Source organism: Brienomyrus brachyistius, chromosome 21, assembly GCF_023856365.1.
Source record: "Brienomyrus brachyistius isolate T26 chromosome 21, BBRACH_0.4, whole genome shotgun sequence".
In the NCBI taxonomy this organism is placed as follows: domain Eukaryota; kingdom Metazoa; phylum Chordata; class Actinopteri; order Osteoglossiformes; family Mormyridae; genus Brienomyrus; species Brienomyrus brachyistius.
Genome location: NC_064553.1, coordinates 16,848,281 through 16,868,913, shown reverse-complemented (window position 1 = coordinate 16,868,913; position 20,633 = coordinate 16,848,281). Strand labels below are relative to the sequence as shown.

At 45.9% G+C, this 20,633-nt stretch overlaps 2 protein-coding genes across 2 annotated transcripts; both read left to right on the top strand.

The window, feature by feature from the left end:
* The first annotated feature begins 196 nt into the window (after positions 1-196).
* On the top strand, positions 197-4,576 carry LOC125716984 (RING finger protein 11-like). The gene is made up of 3 exons (XM_048989882.1): positions 197-591; positions 3,530-3,684; positions 3,819-4,576. The coding sequence occupies exons 1-3, from the start codon at positions 469-471 to the stop codon at positions 3,988-3,990; spliced, it is 450 nt and encodes a 149-aa protein (XP_048845839.1). The 5' UTR covers positions 197-468; the 3' UTR covers positions 3,991-4,576.
* A 4,669-nt stretch (positions 4,577-9,245) lies between these two features.
* On the top strand, positions 9,246-19,894 carry LOC125716882 (FAS-associated factor 1-like). The gene is made up of 19 exons (XM_048989692.1): positions 9,246-9,555; positions 10,798-10,866; positions 10,980-11,026; positions 12,251-12,471; positions 12,788-12,879; positions 13,268-13,359; positions 13,483-13,588; positions 13,750-13,836; positions 14,152-14,244; positions 14,349-14,472; positions 14,559-14,622; positions 14,735-14,816; positions 15,103-15,257; positions 15,459-15,595; positions 16,105-16,193; positions 16,775-16,855; positions 16,951-17,028; positions 18,282-18,497; positions 18,602-19,894. Exons 1-19 carry the CDS (start codon positions 9,502-9,504, stop codon positions 18,683-18,685), a joined length of 1,971 nt encoding a protein of 656 aa, XP_048845649.1. The 5' UTR covers positions 9,246-9,501; the 3' UTR covers positions 18,686-19,894.
* Positions 19,895-20,633: the final 739 nt, after the last annotated feature.

Sequence of the window (20,633 nt, the reverse complement as noted above, 5' to 3'; positions counted from 1 at the left end):
ACTCCAAGCCACCTTGATTCCTTCTTGCTCCCACCCTGGAGACCCCTCTCCCGCGATGTTCCCCGGTACTGGACGCGTCCTCTCCTGACGTAGAGCCTTAGTCCCCGGTCGGCTCGGAGGTGGATTGCGCCAGCAATCGGAGCAGCTACATCGGAGCTGTGTCCTTTCATGCATATATACATACAGGCACACACCTGTAACATGTCAAGTTAAGGCAGTTCACCGTGCGCTTATGCAGAGCAGACATGGCCGGCCAGCCTGCGAGGCACATTCCCTGAGCTGGGAATTTGTTTGTTGCTGTTGTTGTTCGTTGAATGAACCGGCAGTCTGTGTTGCAACGAGGCTTATTAGTCACTTTCAGTGGAAGGAGAGCTACATTTAGGGGAAGGCATCCGGATTGTGGGTGGATGAGAGGGGGTAGTTATAAAAACCAGAAAGCCAAGAGGCTAGCTAGACGGGAGTCGGAAAATGGGGAACTGCCTGAAATCCCCAACTTCGGATGATATCACCCTGCTGGCCGAATCCCAGGCGGACAGAGACGGACATGCAGGTGACACGGAGCAGGACCGGGAGCCACTTCCGCCATACCAGGTAACGGCGTCGGATCTGGGATGCGTGAACTAAGTGACAGTCAGACGCTGTCATCCCCATGCATTGGGCAGAGCCATCTGTGCTTTTTGGGATGCAATTGTTGTTTAGTTTGTACGCACTAAAAGTTTGCGGTTATCGATCTGCTTTTCGCGTCCCTGAAAAATCTCGTTGATATCTCTTTTCATTTTCTTTGTCTTACTTGAAAGCTCAAGAAAACCACTTACGATACACAGCCTACATATATAATACCTATATAATTTAATTATATATGCGTTTAGAGTGTATTATAAGAAAACATGCTAGCTAAAACAGAAACCTGAGTACGTGACAGTAGGAAGATTTGTTTTTGAGGAAAAAAAATCCACTTGCTGTCATTTTTTTATTTTAACACGCACAATGATCATGGTAAATCATTACCTACATACAGAGTTTCTATTTTAGATTAGTTTGTAATATTAAGATAAAAATGGAGGAGTCGTCCGGTTTTTAAAGAGATCATTTTTTTTCTGGATTCTTCCGCCATTACTTTAGTATTTTGACGCCTTTAATATGAAGTTTGCTGTAAATCGGCAGAAGGATCCGTTTCATTAGTTGATTTTACAGAATCAGTTGAGTATGCGAATCATTTCCAGAAGATTTTTATTCCTTGTTATTTTTAGCCCTTGTTTTTATCCCTTATAATTTCTCTTTTTTTCTATTCCAATGAAACCTCTAAATGAAGCCGCTACGATCAGTTTTCTCCATGCAATATGCGTCTTTCGTGTCTGTTTTAAGGTAATAACGTGTCAGATAATCTGCATTTCAAATTCTTGTTTTTTTTATAATTTTTTTTTGCTAAATGAAATATTTCATTAAAACTGATGGATAATTAATTTCACTTAATAAATATTCATAATCAATAAAATCATGCACATTCATGGAGCCTGGAAACTCTTTTGTAAAACATGCAACATCAGTAAGTGCGACAGGAAGAGTAAAATAACAAAATAATAAGCAAAATCAAAGTTCAATTATAACTTTTATTAAAGTTTCGGCATAGATGTCCGTAAGTAATTCCCGTGTTTCATTACATTGGTTGGTGCCGTCCTTTGTCTGGTGAGTCATACACGACTCTAGAAACTCTATAATAGAACTATAATAGAAACTGTATTTATATATTTTTCTCATTGGAAAACAGGAAAACTAGTCTTTTTGTTACGATTTTCCGTAAATCGCTGGAACAGTTGTGTGCTTGGGTTTCATAATGTCCATTGTGGCCTTTTGCAAGTGATTCGTGGACTTTGCAACAGGAACAGCTGAACGCATTAAACGGGATGAATACCACTGTCAAGAGTCCTTTTATAATTAATACAACAATGCTGCTACCAGTGTTACGGGTTAGTTGCTTGGAATGACGCTACTTTCTGATGTTTATGAGGATTGTTAAAACTGATGGATAATTAATTTCACTTAATAAATATTCATAATCAATAAAATCATGCACATTCATGGAGCCTGGAAACTCTTTTGTAAAACATGCAAACTCCAGCCACACCATCGATCTGGATGTCCATGATGAAGATGAAGATGATGATGAGATGCTATGTGACAGCAGAAAGATAGACATGTCTCTTGAAAAGTTTTTTTCTGTGTGCTCATTATTGGTGGTATTTTATGATGGGTCGTAACAACCTCATAATTTTTATTTCAAATGGATTATGTATTTTGATTTTGGAGTCACGAATTAATTATCCAGAATGGCTCGTTGAGAAGGGTCAGCTGGTGACTCATCCCAAAGCCCGGGAAGAGACCAGTGCCGTCTCACTGCTAAGAACAGACTAGCGACCAGCCCCCGATCTGTTGCTTTGGAGATCACAGATGGCCCTCTTCTAACGGGGGGTCTTTCCGGCATTTAGCGTTCAGCTGGCGTGGGCAGATGGATGACGGGATGTCGGTACGCATGGTGATCCAGGTACCACTCACAGCGCTGGAATCTGATACGTTTTGCACTTTTTTAAAGCCCCTATTCCGTAGTTCTTGGGCGGCTGTGATCCCCTTTTATTTTCTGCGAGTTTCCTCATGGTTCAGTTGTTTCCAGCTTCGGTGTCTTAGCTGGTCAGCTGGTCGACTGTGTACCTGCTTCAATCTGGGGAGCGTCACCATTTTCCGAACTCCTCCCGATTCCCAGACGGCATCCTACTGCCTCCCAATCTGTGCTGGGAAAGCTTATGTCCAAGGCACTATGGGTGAGCGATCCTGTGTGTGTGTATGTGTGTGTGGTCACAGCACTGAGGCTTGGCCTGGCCTGACAGGATGCCTTCCTGTGTGTAGTGGTGTAAGCCTCTCTGTGTGGGTATCTATGGCTAGCTGGTACAAATGAATATGGATCAGCCAGCTTTCATACAGTGCTGGCAGCCATGATCCCTCCTGTGTGCTACAGGTGTAACAGTCCATACAAAATGGCTACACAGAGCATCCCCAAGATGGGGTGCCTTCTTCCACGGAGTACAGAATGGGTGAATCTTAATACCAAGAATGCAAAGACCATACTTGTGGTCTTGGCAGGACTGGGCTTGTTAACTTGTTTCCAAGAATTTGGAGCACAATGAATCATGGGATTGATCTCATTTGGCGAGGATGCAACCAATATATCCTAGATATTTGTGGCGGAGCAATGGGGATTTTTACCCTCCTCTGTACTGTATGCGGTTAAGTTCGCATACGAAGCTTCACCCAATGTCTGCTGCTTTTAGTTTACCTTTCAGTTAGAGATCAGAGTATTAGGTAAACTAATAAAACCCAAGTAATTAGGAACTGAGCTAGTACATAATACACGCTTGTAAAACTCAAGGGGGTTGTGACCCGCTGTGATTGGCTGAGAATATCGTGAAATAATCGATGAAATTCCCCGCCTAAGCTGCCGGCGTCAGGTGTAAAGGTGCCAATGCTTCTCCCCCAGGTGCCTGTGTTCTACCCCATGACTGGCCAGACGCTGCTGGCCAGCCAGCTGACGGAGGACGAGCAGGTGCGGATCGCCAAGTGGATCGGCCTCCTCCAGCACCTGCCCCGGGGGGTGTACAACGTCTCCGGGGACAGCTCCCAGAGGATCAGAGAGTGAGTGCAGCCTGTTAACGCCGGGAAGATGGGGATTTTGCCACTTGGTGGCACATCCTCTCTTAATTTGTTCCTGTCATACCCTGGGTTTGCTAATCGATGACACCACTCCCCCCCCCCATCTGGCTGTGCAGGTGTGTGATCTGCATGATAGACTTTACTTATGGAGACCCGATCCGCTTGCTGCCCTGCATGCACATCTACCACGTGGACTGCATCGACGACTGGCTGACACGCTCCTTCACCTGTCCGTCCTGCATGGAGCCTGTGGACGTGGCGCTGCTCACCTCCTATGAGAACAGCTGACACCCTCCCTCGCTCTTGTGTAACCATGCCCCCCCCGAGGAATACCCAATCCCCCATGTCCTAAGGAGGCGGTTTCAAATGTAGCTTTCGGAATCCTCCAAGACCCCGCCTTCCTGGAGAGAAGCGGGGCTTTGTGATGTCACTCTCCCACAGACCTGCTGCTCAGGATGTCCTGCTAGGAAGGGGAGGAGCCAGTGTCCATGACTGACAGATGCAGCCACAATTAGTAGCACTACTGATGATCTCTGAATAAGGGGGAGTGTCGGCGCTTCTTAGCTTCTCGCTTGGTCTGGCTGTGTCCAGTGTTGGGGGGGATGTTCGATTAGCTTCCCAGCACAGCTGACTTCTCCAGAGGGTCTGTTGTGAAAAAGGGCTCGAATTGTTTACAAACTAAATATGCATCTGTGTCTCAGACGATGAGTATTAGCACATTCATTTGTATTATATAGAGAAACATGCACTTTTGTCTGGACACTAAAGCCACATTTGTATTAAGAAGATTTGTTTGTAAAACGAATACTTGTCACATTGTGGTATGAGGGTTTTAATGGTGCTTATCACTGTGTTACCTAAAATTGTTGTTGGACTGGTGTGTGTGTGTGTGTGTGTCTGTGTGGGGGGGGTGTGGACAGAGTCCTTTTCACTGTAATCTTTGACTACCCGTCACACCGCAATAGCAATAATGTCTGAATTTACTTCAAATGCATTTAGTGACGTACGACAGGGGATGGGAGAGCAGGGTCAGGGTTAGGGTTAGGGTTAGGGTTAGCCAGTCCCTGAACCGGATGTGATATTACTCCTGCCAGCTACAGAATTCAAACCAACAGCCTTCTGGGATTGGGCACCAATCCCTCTCTACACGAGCTACAGGCCACCCTTCACTTGTGAACATTTAAAAAATTTTTTTTTTTTCAATTTCATATTTCAAGTACAATTATTGTTGAAATCCAGAACTGTCATGCACCATTTGCACAAAATTTACATTTTAAAAAGAAAATAATTTTTCTGTTGGCCTCGTGACCTTCAGCTCTCACTGGAGCAGTTCGTAGCCGAGTGTGAAGCGGCTGGGATGAGAATCAACACCTCCAAACCCGAGACCATGGTTCTCAGCCGGAAAAGGGTAGAATGCTCTCTCGGGGTTTGGGATGGGGTCCTCCCCCGAAGTGGAGGAGTTTAAGTATCTCGGGATCTTGTTCACGAGTGGGGGAACGATGGAGCGGGAGGTCGACAGGCGGATCGGTGCGGCGTCAGCAGTCATGCGGGCGCTGCATCGGTCTGTCATGGTGAAGAGAGAGCTGAGCCAAAAGGCAAAGCTCTCGATTTACCAGTCGATCTACGTTCCTACCCTCACCTATGGTCATGAGCTATGGGTAGTGACCGAAAGAACGAGATCGCGGGTACAAGCGGCCGAAATGAGTTTCCTCCGCAGGGTGGCTGGGCTCTCCCTTAGAGATAGGGTGAGGAGCTCAGTCATTCGGGAGGGACTCAGAGTAGAGCCGCTGCTCCTCCGCATCGAGAGGAGCCAGATGAGGTGGCTCGGGCATCTGATCAGGATGCCTCCGGGACGCCTCCCTGGTGAGGTGTTCCGGGCATGTCCCACTGGGAGGAGACCCCGGGGAAGACCCAGGACACGCTGGAGAGACTATGTCTCCCGGCTGACCTGGGAACGCCTCGGGATCCCCCCAGAGGAGCTGGATGAAGTGGCCGGGGAGAGGGAAGTCTGGGCTTCCCTCCTGAGACTGCTGCCCCCACGACCCGACCCCGGATTAAGCGGAAGATGATGGATGGATGGATGGATGGATAATTTTTCTGAGAATAAAATGATTCACCCTTTTTATAATTTAGCAACGAATATATATTAATTGGACCAAATACAACCAGAGAAGACCTTCTCTTGCTTATTTTTGTCTAAATTTGACAATGTCCTATACATGTCCTGTTAGGAAATGTCCACCTTTCATCGTTATGTATTTATATACATGCCGTACCATATGAAAAAGTGAAACAAATATTCGTCATTTTATCGTGATATAAGCGCATTTTCTCGGTTAGTCCCTTTCATGCTCTCTCTACTCGTATATAGATATGAATTTCTTATCAGCATTGGTTAGACAAATGTATTGCAGCTGGTTATGGTACCACCATAAAGGAAAGAGCACTTTGTTCATTGTCGATGAATGAAAGTCCTTCTATATGTCCAGGTTTTCTGTCCCTTTTGGACACGTTTTCAGTCGCAGGAGATCTCTGTTGGCCTTGTTTATCAAGCTTAGGGATTTTTTATGGAGTACTGGAACAACAGCAGGCTGATGGTAGCCCCACCCAAGATATGCAGTCCATCCATCCATTTTCCAAACCGCTTCTCCTACTGGGTCGCGGGGGGTCCGGAGCCTATCCCGGAAGCAATGGGCACGAGGCAGGGAACATCCCAGGATGGGGGGCCAGCCCATCGCAGGGCACACTCACACATCATCCACTCACACATGCACACTTAGCAAGTCCAAATAGCCTCAGCATGTCTTTGGACTGTGGGGGGAAACCGGAGTACCCGGAGGAAACCCCACGACGACATGGGGAGAACATGCAAACTCCACACACATGTGACCCAGGCGGAGACTCGAACCCGGGTCCCAGAGGTGTAAGGCAACAGTGCTAACCACTGCACCACCATGCCACCTCCTGAAATTAAGGATATATTACTTGTTTTTTGAAGGAGGTAGGTGTGTTGATATTAATCATTTATAAATGTGTGATTAAATCCTACTTGTGTGTATTCATTTGCAGAGTTTTCTAGAATCTGTTGTATTTAGGGCTAGAAGCTCAAGTTGCCATCAGAGATTACTAGTGGTGACCCCCTCACGGCCTCAGACCTTCCAGTGTTTCACCTCCTATTTTTCCTCTCCCCACCCCTCCTCTTCTCCTACCCTCCCCTCGCCTCTCATCCCCTCTTTTCCTCTCCTTACCCTGCTCCATCCATCCCTCCGCGCCCCCCCAAGATAAAATCTTGTATCAAACACGTAACTCGCCCGATTATTTTCTTTGTAGAAGTAATATATAAATAAGATTGGTGAGCTGTTGTATAAATCATAATTTATATTCAAAAATCACTTTCAAACAAGCCAGTCTATTAAAAACCAGGCAGCTCAGCAATCCATCATTAGAATTTAAGGCCAATGCTCATTTAACAAATTTCCCAGGTTTACAAAGTTACTGTTTCCTTTATTATTTTGTGCCAGATAGATTTTGTGATGCTGATCATAGGAATAGCTTCAAAATTTTCACAAAAGTTTTTTGTGAAATGGCCAATTCGGTTATAATTATTGTAAAATGTGTGAAACACGGTATTTCGCATAACACTGGTCAGCAAAAACTATAAAACAGTATAAAACAACTAAGGGTTGCCTGTTATGAACTTTTAAATTCTGATTTAAGAAATGCACTCAGAATACTGCTCTCTCCCATATTTGTTTAGGCTGCATTGACAGTACATAAGGGGATATGTACAGTACACGGTTGTGCAGTGGTTAGTGCTATAGCCTCACACCCGAGTTTGTTTACTCTCCCCATGTCGTCGTGGGGATTCCCTCCAGGTGCTCCTGTTGGTGCCCCATCCTGGGTTGTTCCTTGTATTGTGCCCATAGGCTCCAAACCGTCATAACCCTGCATAAGATAAGCAGTTTTAGAGAATGGATGGTTGGATGATAGTATATAATTCCTTATCCATCCATCCATCCATCCATTTTCCAAACCGCTTATCCTATTGGGTCGCGGGGGGTCCGGAGCCTATCCCGGAATCAATGGGCACGAGGCAGGGAACAACCCAGGATGGGGGGCCAGCCCATCGCAGGGCACACTCACACACCATTCACTCACACATGCACACCTACGGGCAATTCAGCAACTCCAATTAGCCTCAGCATGTTTTTGGACTGTGGGGGGAAACCGGAGTACCCGGAGGAAACCCCACGACGACACGGGGAGAACATGCAAACTCCACACACATGTGACCCAGGCGGAGACTCGAACCCGGGTCCCAGAGGTGTGAGGCGACAGTGCTAACCACTGCACCACCATGCCGCCCCCTAATTCCTTATAAAGACTGTATATTTCAGAATCTTTAAGGAAACTTTTGAATTTCATTTCTGAACATTTTTAGGACTTTCAAGAATGGCGCAAAGTATTATAGTGTGTATTTGCCGGAGTGTATAGGCTGAACCATAATTCAACAAGGTCATGCTATCTCTCTGATATGGAAAAATAATATCAATGCAAGTGGACTCCCAGTATGCTGGCTGCCTTCTGCTGGACACGTAGGAGGCATGCTCCTGAGGCCAAGTACAGCAGAAAATCATACACATCTACCTTTTACATGAATCACTGCAACATGCACATATACTGTAATTATATGGGTAGCATAAAGTTTAATTGTGTGTCACTCAAAATCTTTACACGACGGGTAAATTCTGTTCAGATATTTGAATTCAGCACAAACAATACCTATTTTGATTTGTGAAACAAAAAGTATGAATATAACTTGTATAAAGTTTAAAGTATAAATTGTTGACCAGTGTTTTCACTCTTGCAATTGGGAGTATATTTCAAAGAAATTCTAAATTAAAATACAAATACAATGCAATACCAAAACCATTTTAAACCATTTTATTCCATTTTAAACCTAAAATTAGCTACATCAAAAGCACTGGGCTAGTTTATAAACCCTACAGACTATTTACAAGGTAATAAAACTATTACATACATGTATATGCGTGTGCAGTCTCTACTCCAATTGAATATCCGACTCCAGCCAACTGACCAGAGTTGGCAACCCTGATGTTTCCTGTCATTTAGTTTTATTACTGAGCATAAAATGTGCGTGCGCCTACTAAATCTACAGAACCAGTTAGGTTTAAAATGTGTCACGTCAGTTTTAACTACCCCTTTCAGGTGTCAATGCCTTTAGTCACTTGTTTGCAAACAAAACAATCCAACATTCAAGTCATCAACATTTTTTTCAGAGCTGCACTAAGGACAGATCAGCATGAAAAAGTTAACATAAACCTCAAAAGCAACACGGATGTCAAAAAATATACACCTTTCTTTCGTGCTAAAGTACAACCATATCACGAAACTTTGCATCTTAATAATAGTTTTTAGAGTGCTAATTTAATAGTGTTGCTTTTCATTGTAAGCCGGTATCCCCACTGCCGTAAGTAGTCGCTGCAAAGCTCTGTCGTAACGACATGCCGTAAAGCGGCCATGAACCTGCTGGGAACACAAATAAAAAAAGTGTCGGTTCATCGGGGACTGTGACCCGCACGAACCCAAGCCGGGTGGCTGGCTATCAAAGTGCGCGAGTACCCTCGCTTTATGCACTGACTCTAACAGCATTTTCCAGTCAAGCTTTCCCCGGTTATTATTTATTTATTTATTTTGTAGATTTTCGTCGATTTATAGTTATAATTTGATGTGAAGCCGAGCCCCTCTTTGCTTCATAGCTGTTCCCCAGCCATTGCGATGGCCTCCGATAACGGTAACACGGACAGAGAGATCATCCTGGCTGACTTTCAGGTGTGTCCAATCGGTTTATCTCTTCGGATCATTTTCTGTGTGTATATAATCCTACATTTTTCAATGCAGTGTGGGCGGAGGTCGGGGTGCTGGTCGCTTTCTGGACTGAGACATCAAAACGGATCGGCAATAAAGTGGACGCAACCGCTGGATAGAGAGCCGTTAACCGCGTGGGGGCAAAAAAGTTACGAGGAAAAAGTGCTGGATTCATAAAAAAAAAACAAAAAAGTAAATTAGGATAGGATTTGTTTTCAGGGATGTAAAACGAATGAAATCCACTCATCCTAATTAATGTGGTTAATGTGATAATAATGATAATAATTGTATTGGCACTTATGAATGTAGCAACGCACCCACGTGTATATTTACATAGTATACAGCGTGACAGCGTAGAAAACCTCATTTAACTGACATGAGTCATTGCATAATTTCTAATACAAGGTTGTTGAGAGAAAAGAGATCAGAAACATCGCCAATAATGACTGTTTTAGATTTGACACTTTGCTTTACCACCTGTCACTTTACTACCATTTGCACATTATGTATGTTACTTACGATTGTCTATGTTTAATATTTTTCCTCTTTTGTACTTATGGTCATATTAACAGTATTGGAGCCAAGCATTTCACTACACATTGTACCTAGGATAAATTTACATGTAATAAATCAAACTTTGATTTCCGTGATCATTTGCAAGTACTGTGGTGATAATGTATACATTACGGTAATTTATGTTAATTCCTTAAAACCTTGCTGTATATTACAGACAGGTACTTCTGTCTTGAAGAATTACGCAATCGAGCACTAGCAAAGATTGGCTGAACGCAGATGCACATGATTCACCGTTGTCAGGACGGTAACTGGATATATTGTGGAAGAGCAACGTGTGTTTACTTGCACGGGTACCCGGTTTGATGTAATACGCAGGTCTTTCCAACAGGCGGCAGTAGCGTGTTTTTTGCCTGAGATTTTAATTGCTATCTCTGTGCTGTCATAAAAACGGTGACATAAATTAAGTAAATCGTCAAGAGACAATGAAGTGCTTATTTTATGTGTTGAATGAAAGCTAAAACCTTAATACCATTCACAGTGTGGCTGTCAGTGAAGAGATGGACTTGCTTGCTCTATGACTGATACATATTTAAGTGATACGACGACTGGGTACTTTTTTGTTTTATTTATTCCCTGTGTTTTTTATTCCTGGGACTAAATTCCATGTGGCTTGTCCCATCTTTTTCACAGGCTTGCACCGGCATAGACAACATTGCAGAAGCAATTGCTCTCCTTGAACTGAATAACTGGGATTTGGTGGTGAGTTTTGGGCGGATATAAAATCATACAGAAAATTTTAATAAAAAAAAAATGTACATTACTGAGTTGCAACTTTGGAGTCTGATTGCCGGTAAATATCTCTCTTCCCGCAGGCAGCAATCAATGTTGTGATTCCACAGGAAAACGGTATTTTGCAGAGGTGAGCGGCATGGGGCCAAAATGGGCTGTCGGTGTGAATGTCATCTCAAAATGAGCCGAGTGTCAGTGACAGAACAGAAAGAGTATCAGTGTGACCCAGATGTCCCTGAGCGAAATGGATGTCAGTGTAACTACGATGTCTCTAAGCAACCCAGCTGTCCGTGCCGTGTCGTGTGACCAAGACCTCCCTAAACAATACGGCCGTCACGGTGACCGAGACGTCTCTGAACAATACGGCCGTTGGTGTGACTGACACGTCACTGACTGATATGGGTATCAGTGTGACCTGACATCTCTGAACGATATGGCTGTCAGTGTGACCAAGATGTCACTGAATGATATGGGTATCAGTGTGACCGATACTAGAACAATTCTGCTGTTTGTGTGACCGATGCGTCTCTGAATGATACGGGTATCAGTGTAACTGAGACGTCTCTGAATGATACGGGTATCAGTGTAACTGAGACGTCTCTGAATGATACGGGTATCAGTGTAACTGAGACGTCTCTGAATGATACGGGTATCAGTGTGTCCGAGATGTCTCTGAACAGTTTGGCTGTTTCTGTGACCGATGCGTCTCTGAATGATACGGGTATCAGTGTAACTGAGACGTCTCTGAATGATACGGGTATCAGTGTAACTGAGACGTCTCTGAACAATATGGCTGTTTATGTGACTGATGCGTCTCTGAATGATACGGGTATCAGTGTGTCCGAGATGTCTCTGAACAGTTTGGCTGTTTCTGTGACCGAGACGTCTCTGAATGATATGGGTATCAGTGTGACCGATACTAGAACAATTCTGCTGTTTGTGTGACCGATGCGTCTCTGAATGATATGGGTATCAGTGTAACTGAGATGTCTCTGAACAATATGGCTGTTTATGTGACTGATGCATCTCTGAATGATACGGGTATCAGTGTGTCTGAGATGTCTCTGAACAATTTGGCCATTTCTGTGACCGATGCGTCTCTGAATGATACGGGTATCAGTGTGACCGAGACGTCCCTGAATGATACGGGTATCAGTGTGACCGAGAAGTCCCTGAATGATACGGGTATCAGTGTGACCGAGAAGTCCCTGAATGATACGGGTATCGGTTTGGCAGAGATGAGTGTCAGCTGTCACAGGAGGACTTTGAACGGCTTTGAAAGGTAAATGTAAAGCATTATTTTTGTACCTGTTAATTGAGTATTTACTGAGTTCTCTTGTTCTCCCCCTCACAGTAATTTACCAAGCGAGGCCAGCGAGTCGGGGTCTCTATTCCGCCCATTAGAGCCCATGCCGCCCTCTGTGTCCACCTCCACATCACCGCCGTCGCCCTCCTGCCCTGTCCGGGCCGCCCGGCATGCACCGGAACACCCTCACGAGCCACGCATGCTCAGCTTCCGCGTGGAGTACCGGCAGCGCTCAGTTGAGGTGGTGCTGGATGAAGCGAGCACAGTAGGTAAGGTGATCTTTAAGGCCTGTTATCGGTTTGACGTCACCAGAGGAAGGTTAACACTGTTTTGTGTACACTGGTTCATTTTAATAAGCAAGCAGAAATATACTGTGGTTGCCTCACTTTAGGCTGATCGTGAAACTTTTCAGTGAACGAAAATTCATGATTTGTAACATTTTTTTACTTATATGTGATAAACTTTGCAGTGGAAATCATTTTTTTTCTTGTGTGCATCTGTGGCTTTGATGTGAACTGTGCTTCCACCTGCTGGTGAAACCGTGAATTACACCTCTCCCCGTCGCTGGCGCGCTCCCGTCCTCAGGTGAAATCAAGCAGGTTTTGGAGACGGAGCTGCAGATCCCCGCATCACAGCTGCAGTTGAGGGGCTGGAAGATGGGAGACGTGTCTGATTCTGTAGGTTTGTGTGTTGGAGAAGCTCAAGAAAGCCGATTTACTGACGGCTGTGATCTATACAAGCCTCTCTCATCTTAAATAAAACCCACTAAAGTAAATCTGGACTTGAGTAAAAAAAAAAAATGTATACATAGTTTATGGAAGTACTAACACATAAAGGTGTCATATGTCTGTAATTTGCACTTAATTTTATATGTCCTGTACAGTTCATATTGGTACTGAATTTTTGGTTTGTGGCTTTAATATAAGGTGTATTAAATGGTTACAGGAAGGTGAATTTGTGTAAAATCTGACTTGCAAGTGGGTTTGTGAGCTGGAACTGCCTGTATATCATTTACTGTCTGTTTCACTATCATTACTTTCTCTCTCTCGCTCTCTTCATGGGCAGACTGTTCTGTCTAGTCTTCACTTACCTAAAAATAACAGCCTGTACGTCCTGACCCCCGATGTCGCCCAGCCCGCCTCCACCAGCGAGGCCCGGTGAGTCTGTAATCCTTGGGATCTATATCGGAAAGCTTGGAAAACAAGCCTCAGTCTTCTATAAGTCACAACGTTAGCCTGCATCATATACGGCTGTTTTGTTCTGATACGCCTCCCCTCCAGAGCTTCAGAAGAGGCATTAAGTCAGAACTTTGTGCTAGTCGTGAATCACCAGGAGACTGGGAGGGACTACAGCCTTAACTTTCCTGGAGACAGGACCATCCAGGAGGTGAGGATGAGAACCGTCCTGGGTCGGTCCTCACCTGGAGTTTGGTGGGAATGTGGCCTGCTCCCTGCCCTGAAGCCGTCCCGTTGATGTCAGGGAGGTGTAGATAGCCATGCAGTGTTTGGTTCTTGGTTAATTGCTTTTAAGGGCTGTTTCCTCACCAGGTAAAGAGGAATATCTCTGACGTCACCAACATCCCAGTGAGGCACCAGCGGTGGGAGGGCTGGCCTGTCACTGCCACTGATGACCAGGTGAGGAATGGAGAGGGACGCGCTCACACAGAGGCCGAAAGACACCAACAGGCATAAAAACTGAGGCCAACCACGCAAGCTTGGGATTTGAATGCTGCTGCTGTCATTTTCACTTTCATTTGAGATTGTTTACTGAAACTGACATTTCACTGTGCAGCTTCACCACCACCATGGGCTTCCCTGGACAAAATTTCACTCCGTGATCTTGCTCTAACTTCCCAGGGTCAAAGTTAAACTCTGAAGCCTAGATCTCATGAGTGTTAAACATCCTGCACTTCTTTGCCAGATCTAACGTGATGTTTCCGTATCACTCAGGTGACGCTAGCATCGTCGGGGATCAGCTACCCCTGCCACCGTCTGCGTGTTCGCCGGAGGTCCCCCACGCCCACCACTGCGCAGGCCGAGCAGGTACAACATTTGTGGGAAGTCCCCACACGTGCTGTTCAGTGTTGCCGCTAACGAGGCCTGCCTGACGCCAGTGCAGATGGGCTGAGCCGTGTGTTTGGGAGCAGGTCTCTGACGTCCACATGGCGAGCGACAGCGAGGGCGACGACTTCGAGGATGCATCGGAGTTCGGCGTGGACGAGTCGGAGATCTTCGGGATGGGAATCTCGGGGAGCCGGAAATCTCCGATGAGTGAGTTTTGGAGGAGCTCGATTGGAAGGCTGCTCGATAGGTGCCAAGCTGTCCGTCCATCACGAACTGTTGCTGTTTCCCCGCAGTGCCAGATGACGCCGAGAACGAAGAAGAGGCCCTGCTGCACTTCACATCCGAGTTTAGGAGCAGGTGTGTGTGTGGCACAGGGACCATGTGTGAACTGGTTTATCCATCTTCCCAGCATTTGATTGGGTATCATGTTGACTCCGCCCACTTCTTCCTCCCCCTCTTCCCATGAAAGATATGGAGACCTCCAACCTGTTTTTTTTATTGGCTCTTTGGAGTCTGCGCTACAGGATGCTTTCTACGGCAAGGCCCGAGACGTAAGTCTACTATGTTTGTTTGACTATTTAATTTGTTTTATTCAAAGCAATGTACATTTGAGAAACAGGGTAAGATAGTCCCTGGAGCAACTGGAGTAAAGGGCCTTGCTCAAGGACCCAATAGTGAAAATACTTTGCTAGCCCTGGGACCTGAACCAGTAACCTTCTGGTTATAAGCATACAAACAGTACCCCAAAAACGCACCCAGATGTGGCTGGACATGAACTTCCCAAAATTCCTCACCTACCATTCAGTGAAAAACCTTGCTGTCACGTCTGTGCCGCAGAGGAAGCTGCTGTCCATCTACCTGCACCACGACGAGAGCGTGCTCGCCAACGTCTTCTGCTCCCAGATGCTGTGCGCCGAGTCCGTGGTCTCCTACCTCAGCCAGAACTTCGTCACCTGGGCCTGGGACGTCACCAAAGAGGCAAACAAGTCCAGGTGACGCCAAGAAATGGAGATCTGAACCTCACCCCCAGCGGGTCATTTCCGTTAGATGTAATGTTTGTGCAAGACCTTTATGTAGATGGAGCTATTTGTGCTCATAATGGGAGGCTGAAGTTTTAGTTAGTTTCTGTAAATTTAGCAGTTATCCTTGACTTAAATCCGGTATTTCTGAACATCTCTCTCTCTGTCTCTCAGACTCCTCACCATGTGCACCAGGCACTTTGGCAGCACCGTGACACAGGCCATCCGGACCCACAAGACGGACAACTTCCCGCTCTTCCTGATCGTCATGGGAAAGCGGGCGTCCAATGAAGTTCTGAACGTCATTCAAGGTGAGGAAGGACCCCCGTAAGGAGCTGGGCCACCCTTTGCCTTCAGAAGAGCTGCAGTGGCTTTTTGATCAGTCCTGGACTGTGCGGTACACTGGAAAAGCCTCCAGTTATTTATGGTTATCTATCTCGCACTCTCTGCTTCAGAAACGTGCAGTGATGTTTAGGTCTGGAGTTTGGGGAACCCATGGGAGATATGTGATTTAATTCTGGTGTTCATGAAACTGCTCTTGAATTGTTTAGAGGCGTGTGGATGTGCTTTATTGTCTAGGAATATGGAAGCCTCCTGAGGATGGCCCCCGGTCCTGTAACGTGGTCAGATATTCATTAATCATCATAGCACTGTGCAGGGGAGTCACTGGACCCAGTTTCCTTCTTGTGTTTTTCTATCTCCTGTCCTTCTGATTCTGCAGGTGTTTTATTTGCATGGAACTACACGGTAGATGAGCTGCATGTGGGTCGGTTGCTAGGCAATGCGACAGTAGGTAAGCTGCGCGTGTGTTTGTCGCTAGGCAACACAACGGTGGATGAGCTGATGATGAGGCTGATGGGCGCCATGGAGATTTTCACAGCCCAGCAGCAAGAGGACATCAAGGACGAGGTCAGGCAGGGAAAATGACACGGCGGAGGCTGTTGTCATGGAAACAGCTGACACCTCCGGCTGTGTCTTTACATTTATATGGATTTTCAGATAGTTCTAGCAGTCTTGAGGTATTGGTTACTGCTAGTAACAAGGCTTTTAACAACCGTGCCCCATCTTATCTTTCTGAACTGCTTCTCCCCTACCAGCCTCCTCGCCTCTTAGATCCTCCCCTTCCAGCTCTCTCCTCCCCCCATCCAAACTCCATGGCTATGCTGACTGTGCATTTTCCTGTTTAGCTCCCCCACTTTGGAACTCCCTCCTCAGTGACGTTCGTCTGTCGGTCTCAGTCTCAGATTTCAAAACCAAGCTAAAAACCATTTTGTTTGCTCAAGCCTATGATTTTCCTGATCCATAATATGTTTTGTCATTTTCTTATCGGTTTACTTTAATTCTATGTAAGCGTCTTTGTGAACTTGAAAAGAACTATATGAATAAAATGTGTGTTAAATGTAAGATGATGGCAGAATGTCCAGTTTGGTCAGTTAATCTCTCTGTGTTGGATAAAGCCTGTGTTTATGGTGGCCTCCTCTCCATGTTAGGCTGAGCGTGAAGCTCGCGAGATGGTTAAGAGGGAACAGGACGAAGCGTACCGCGTGTCTCTGGAAGCCGACCGCAGAAAGGTTTGCATCTTCACCGGAAACCTTTAACCGCTTATCTCGTTAACGAGTCTTCCTGACGGCCTGGGGGTGCACACCCCCCCCTAATGTCGTTACAGAGGAAGGCTCAGGAGAAGGAGGAGGCAGAGCTGAGTCGCCTGGAGCAAATGCGGAGGGAGCAGGAGCAGGAACGCGAGGTGAGGCTGTCGTTTGCAAACCCTCAGGCTTCCACGGCCGCAGCCTTAAACCAGAGCTACTCTCACTAACAGTCTGTTTACCGAGACCCCTGGAGAGCCCGGTGCTCACCTTTAGCATTGCCCTAGTCCTGCCAGTCAGTGTGATGGCTTGGCTACAGTCAGTAGGTTTATGTTGCCACGCAGGCAGAGGTTAGTCGGGGTGGGTCACTTTCAGGATGTCGTGTGCCGGGTGTAGTTCCGTCTTGCTGCTGGGTTTGTAGCGTTTCATAACGGTCATTGAAAGTGTTCTAGAAGAAATGTGCAAAGGTTTTTAAGGAGTATTGCACTTTGTTTAATAGTTATTTGAAGGCGCAATGTTTAATGGAGTCTGATGTGTTCGTCAGCAGATCATTTTAACCCTCGACGAGTCGACGGCATCTTTCTCGTGTATTTTGGTTCATAAGTCGCCGAAATCTTATTGTAGGAATATGAAAAAAGCGCTGAATAAATCCATAGTCTGTCTTCTTTTCAAAACGTCAATTGTCAGAAGTATTCAAGTTTTTAAAATTAGGTTAAATGGGCAACTGAATGTTGCAACTACACCATTTAAACATCTTCATGTAGCCAAGACGTTGGTGATCAGATGTCTGGGATCAAAACAAACTGCCACCATTGCTTACTATGTACTTTTATTATGTTTCTGCAAGTGAAACTGCATTTTGCAATGTCTATAATTTGATGTCAAATTACAAACCTCACATAAATCTGACATTAACAAAGTACACTAAGATTAAGATTAGTTTAATGCCAAAACACATATATAACAAATAATTTATTTTCCAAGAATTAAGAATGTGACCATGCCCCAGTCAGTGAAAGCCTGTTCCCTACCCCTAGACCCCGGAGGGTTAAATTCTCCTGTGGACTTGTGTAAATGAGCGGGAAGGGTGGAGGTGTTGCCAAATGCCACTCTGATGTGTGACCCCCCTCCCCCCGCTGCCTTATTGGTACGGTCTGCCTGCTGAATTGCAGTTTTTAGCACTCAATGTTTATAGAGGAGGTGTGCAAAGACCCCCCTACATTGCGAAAAAGGAAAAACAATGATTATTGGTCCTTGTCCCCGGCCTGCAGGGGAATTCTGGGTGAACATCCATCTCTTGTACTCCAGCTGCCCCTTTTGGCATCCCAACCCCTCTTGTCACAGGCGGTTGGTGATGGGGGGCCTGAGGTTTGTATTAATGAGCCGGTTTTCACTGCCCCCCCCCCCCCCTAAGGCCATACGCCTGTCGCTGGAGCATGCTCTCCCGCCCGAGCCCGAGGAGGAGGACGACCAGCCAATCAGCAAGCTGCGCATCCGCACGCCCAGCGGAGACTTCCTGGAGCGCCGCTTCCTGGCCAGCTGCCGGCTGCAGGCGCTCTTCGACTTCGTGGCCTCCAAGGGCTACCCGTGCGATGAGTTCAAGGTTATCACCACCTACCCCCGCAGAAACGTGAGTGTGCCACCCCCCATCCCCCCCCCACCTGGGGCACAATCTGTGGGTTTAAGAGCCCGTAGCTGTTCTCATTATCGCTGTCCTTCCCGGGTTTGTCTCAGATCACAGATTTGGATCCTTCCTGGACCCTGCTGGACGCGAAGCTCTTTCCTCAGGAGACATTATTCTTGGAGGCCAAGGAGTAGGACGTATGTGGGGACAGAGGGCTGGGGGCATGTCGTCAGATAGCGCCGCCCTGCTGGCGTGCGCATGGCACTCATACGGGGCAGGGACCGCAACCTCTGAGGCTCGTGAAGAGATGTCCTCGCCATCAATAAAAATAAATGAATAAAGAGTTTGCTATGGCAAGGGTGCTGAAAGATGTGTTTTATGTGCTTAAAAAAAACAAAAGAAACAAAAAGTATATTTCCCGATGAAGGCTAGATTCTGGACTCGCCCAGCCCCCCAGGTGAGCTAACAGTGTCCTCCAGGGGCTTCTCACCTTCCTGTCTGAGATGGCCTGACTGCACGCACCCAGGCTGCCTCTGTACGTTAGTGTGTGCTGCAGAACACGTTCTGTTATTGCTTTGGAAAATCATTTTCTGATTTATGCGTCAGCATGCTGAATCTTCCTGGAATTTAGCGTGAAATCCCAAACCAGCTCTGTGATGTTCATGCTTGCGATGTTATTCCTTTTGTTGCAGTATTATTATACATTTGCAAACATATTTATTATGATTTTTGATCCCCTAACCCTAGAATTTTCATTTACTGATGATGAGGTGAATGATTCTGTTTCCTGTTTTATACTTTATAGGTGTGTGTGTCTGTGAGAGAGAGAGCGCCTTCATATTCAGCTTGTTCTTTGCCTTTTGTACTTGTTAGGTTACCTGTAGGGGGCGCACTTCGGCCTTGCTGCAGCCGTTAAACTCAACTCAGGGGTCTCAGGTGCTGGGCCTCGGTGGGTGGGCAGAGGCCCAGGTTGACATTGTCAGTTTGCTGACACGGCAGGCTGTAGGCTGGGTGGGAATTCCATTAACCAGAAGGGACGGTGAATTTGGTTTGTTTTAAGCCAGTTCAGTTCTTGGGCCAATTCTGTCATGACTGACCCAAACTTTTTTTTGTTCTTTGCAGTCCTTAATGTCATTCACATCTATGCTACCCAAGGTAACTCAGAGAGGCTGTTGTATTTATTATTGCCGTGCTCCACATGCACTGTTTTGGTCCTTAAGGAAGCAGCCTGACTTTTCTTTTCATCCTCTGTCTTGGTTTTGAGGGGATCTCCTGTTGCTCTGTTCCCTGTCTTCCTGAGAGCGGATAGGAGATTCCAAGCTGAGTTTCATGCTAGACATACCTTCGTAAACAAAGCCCACTAGGGGCATCATGCGTAATTCAAATAAACCAATAAAAGCAAACACCCGTCATGCCTGATTTAATTAAACCCTCCCCAGTATGTCATAAGTGATTTAAATAAACCACAGAGTCTCCTACCATTATGAGGACTGTACAGGTTGGGTTTATTTAATGTATTTTTTTTTTGCTGTTCAAAAATGACCTTTTACGTTTTCACTAATTTACTTTTTTTTTTAACAATTTGTGTTCAGTCCAGTGAAGAGGGAGTCCAGCTATAAAGTAAACATATACACGGCTTTATGGGAAATGGGCCTGGTGAAACACACAAGTAAATCACAAATATACACCCACTGGCCACTTTATTAGGTACACCTTGTTAGTATTGGGTTGGACCCCCTTTTGCCTTCAGAACTGCCTTAATTCTTTGTAGCATAGATTCGACAAGGTGCCTGAGAAGTTCCTCAAAGACTCTGGTACACGTTGACATGACAGAGTCACGCAGCTGCTGCAGATTCATCAGCTGCACCTTCATGATTCAATGTTTATAGCTGTTCAATAGGGGGGCAGCGTGTGCCTGTAATCACAAGGTCGCCAGTTCATACCCTTAACCCCCAGGCACCCCCAACAGGTGGCTGCCCTTCACAGACAGCTTGAGGGAGGCGTAAAGAAGAATTTCCCCATGGGGACAATGAAGGATTGATGATTATTATTATGATGCGAATCCCGTTCCACCACATTCCATAGCTGCTCTGTTGGATTGAGATCTGGTGACTGTGGAGGCCATTTGACTACATTGAACTC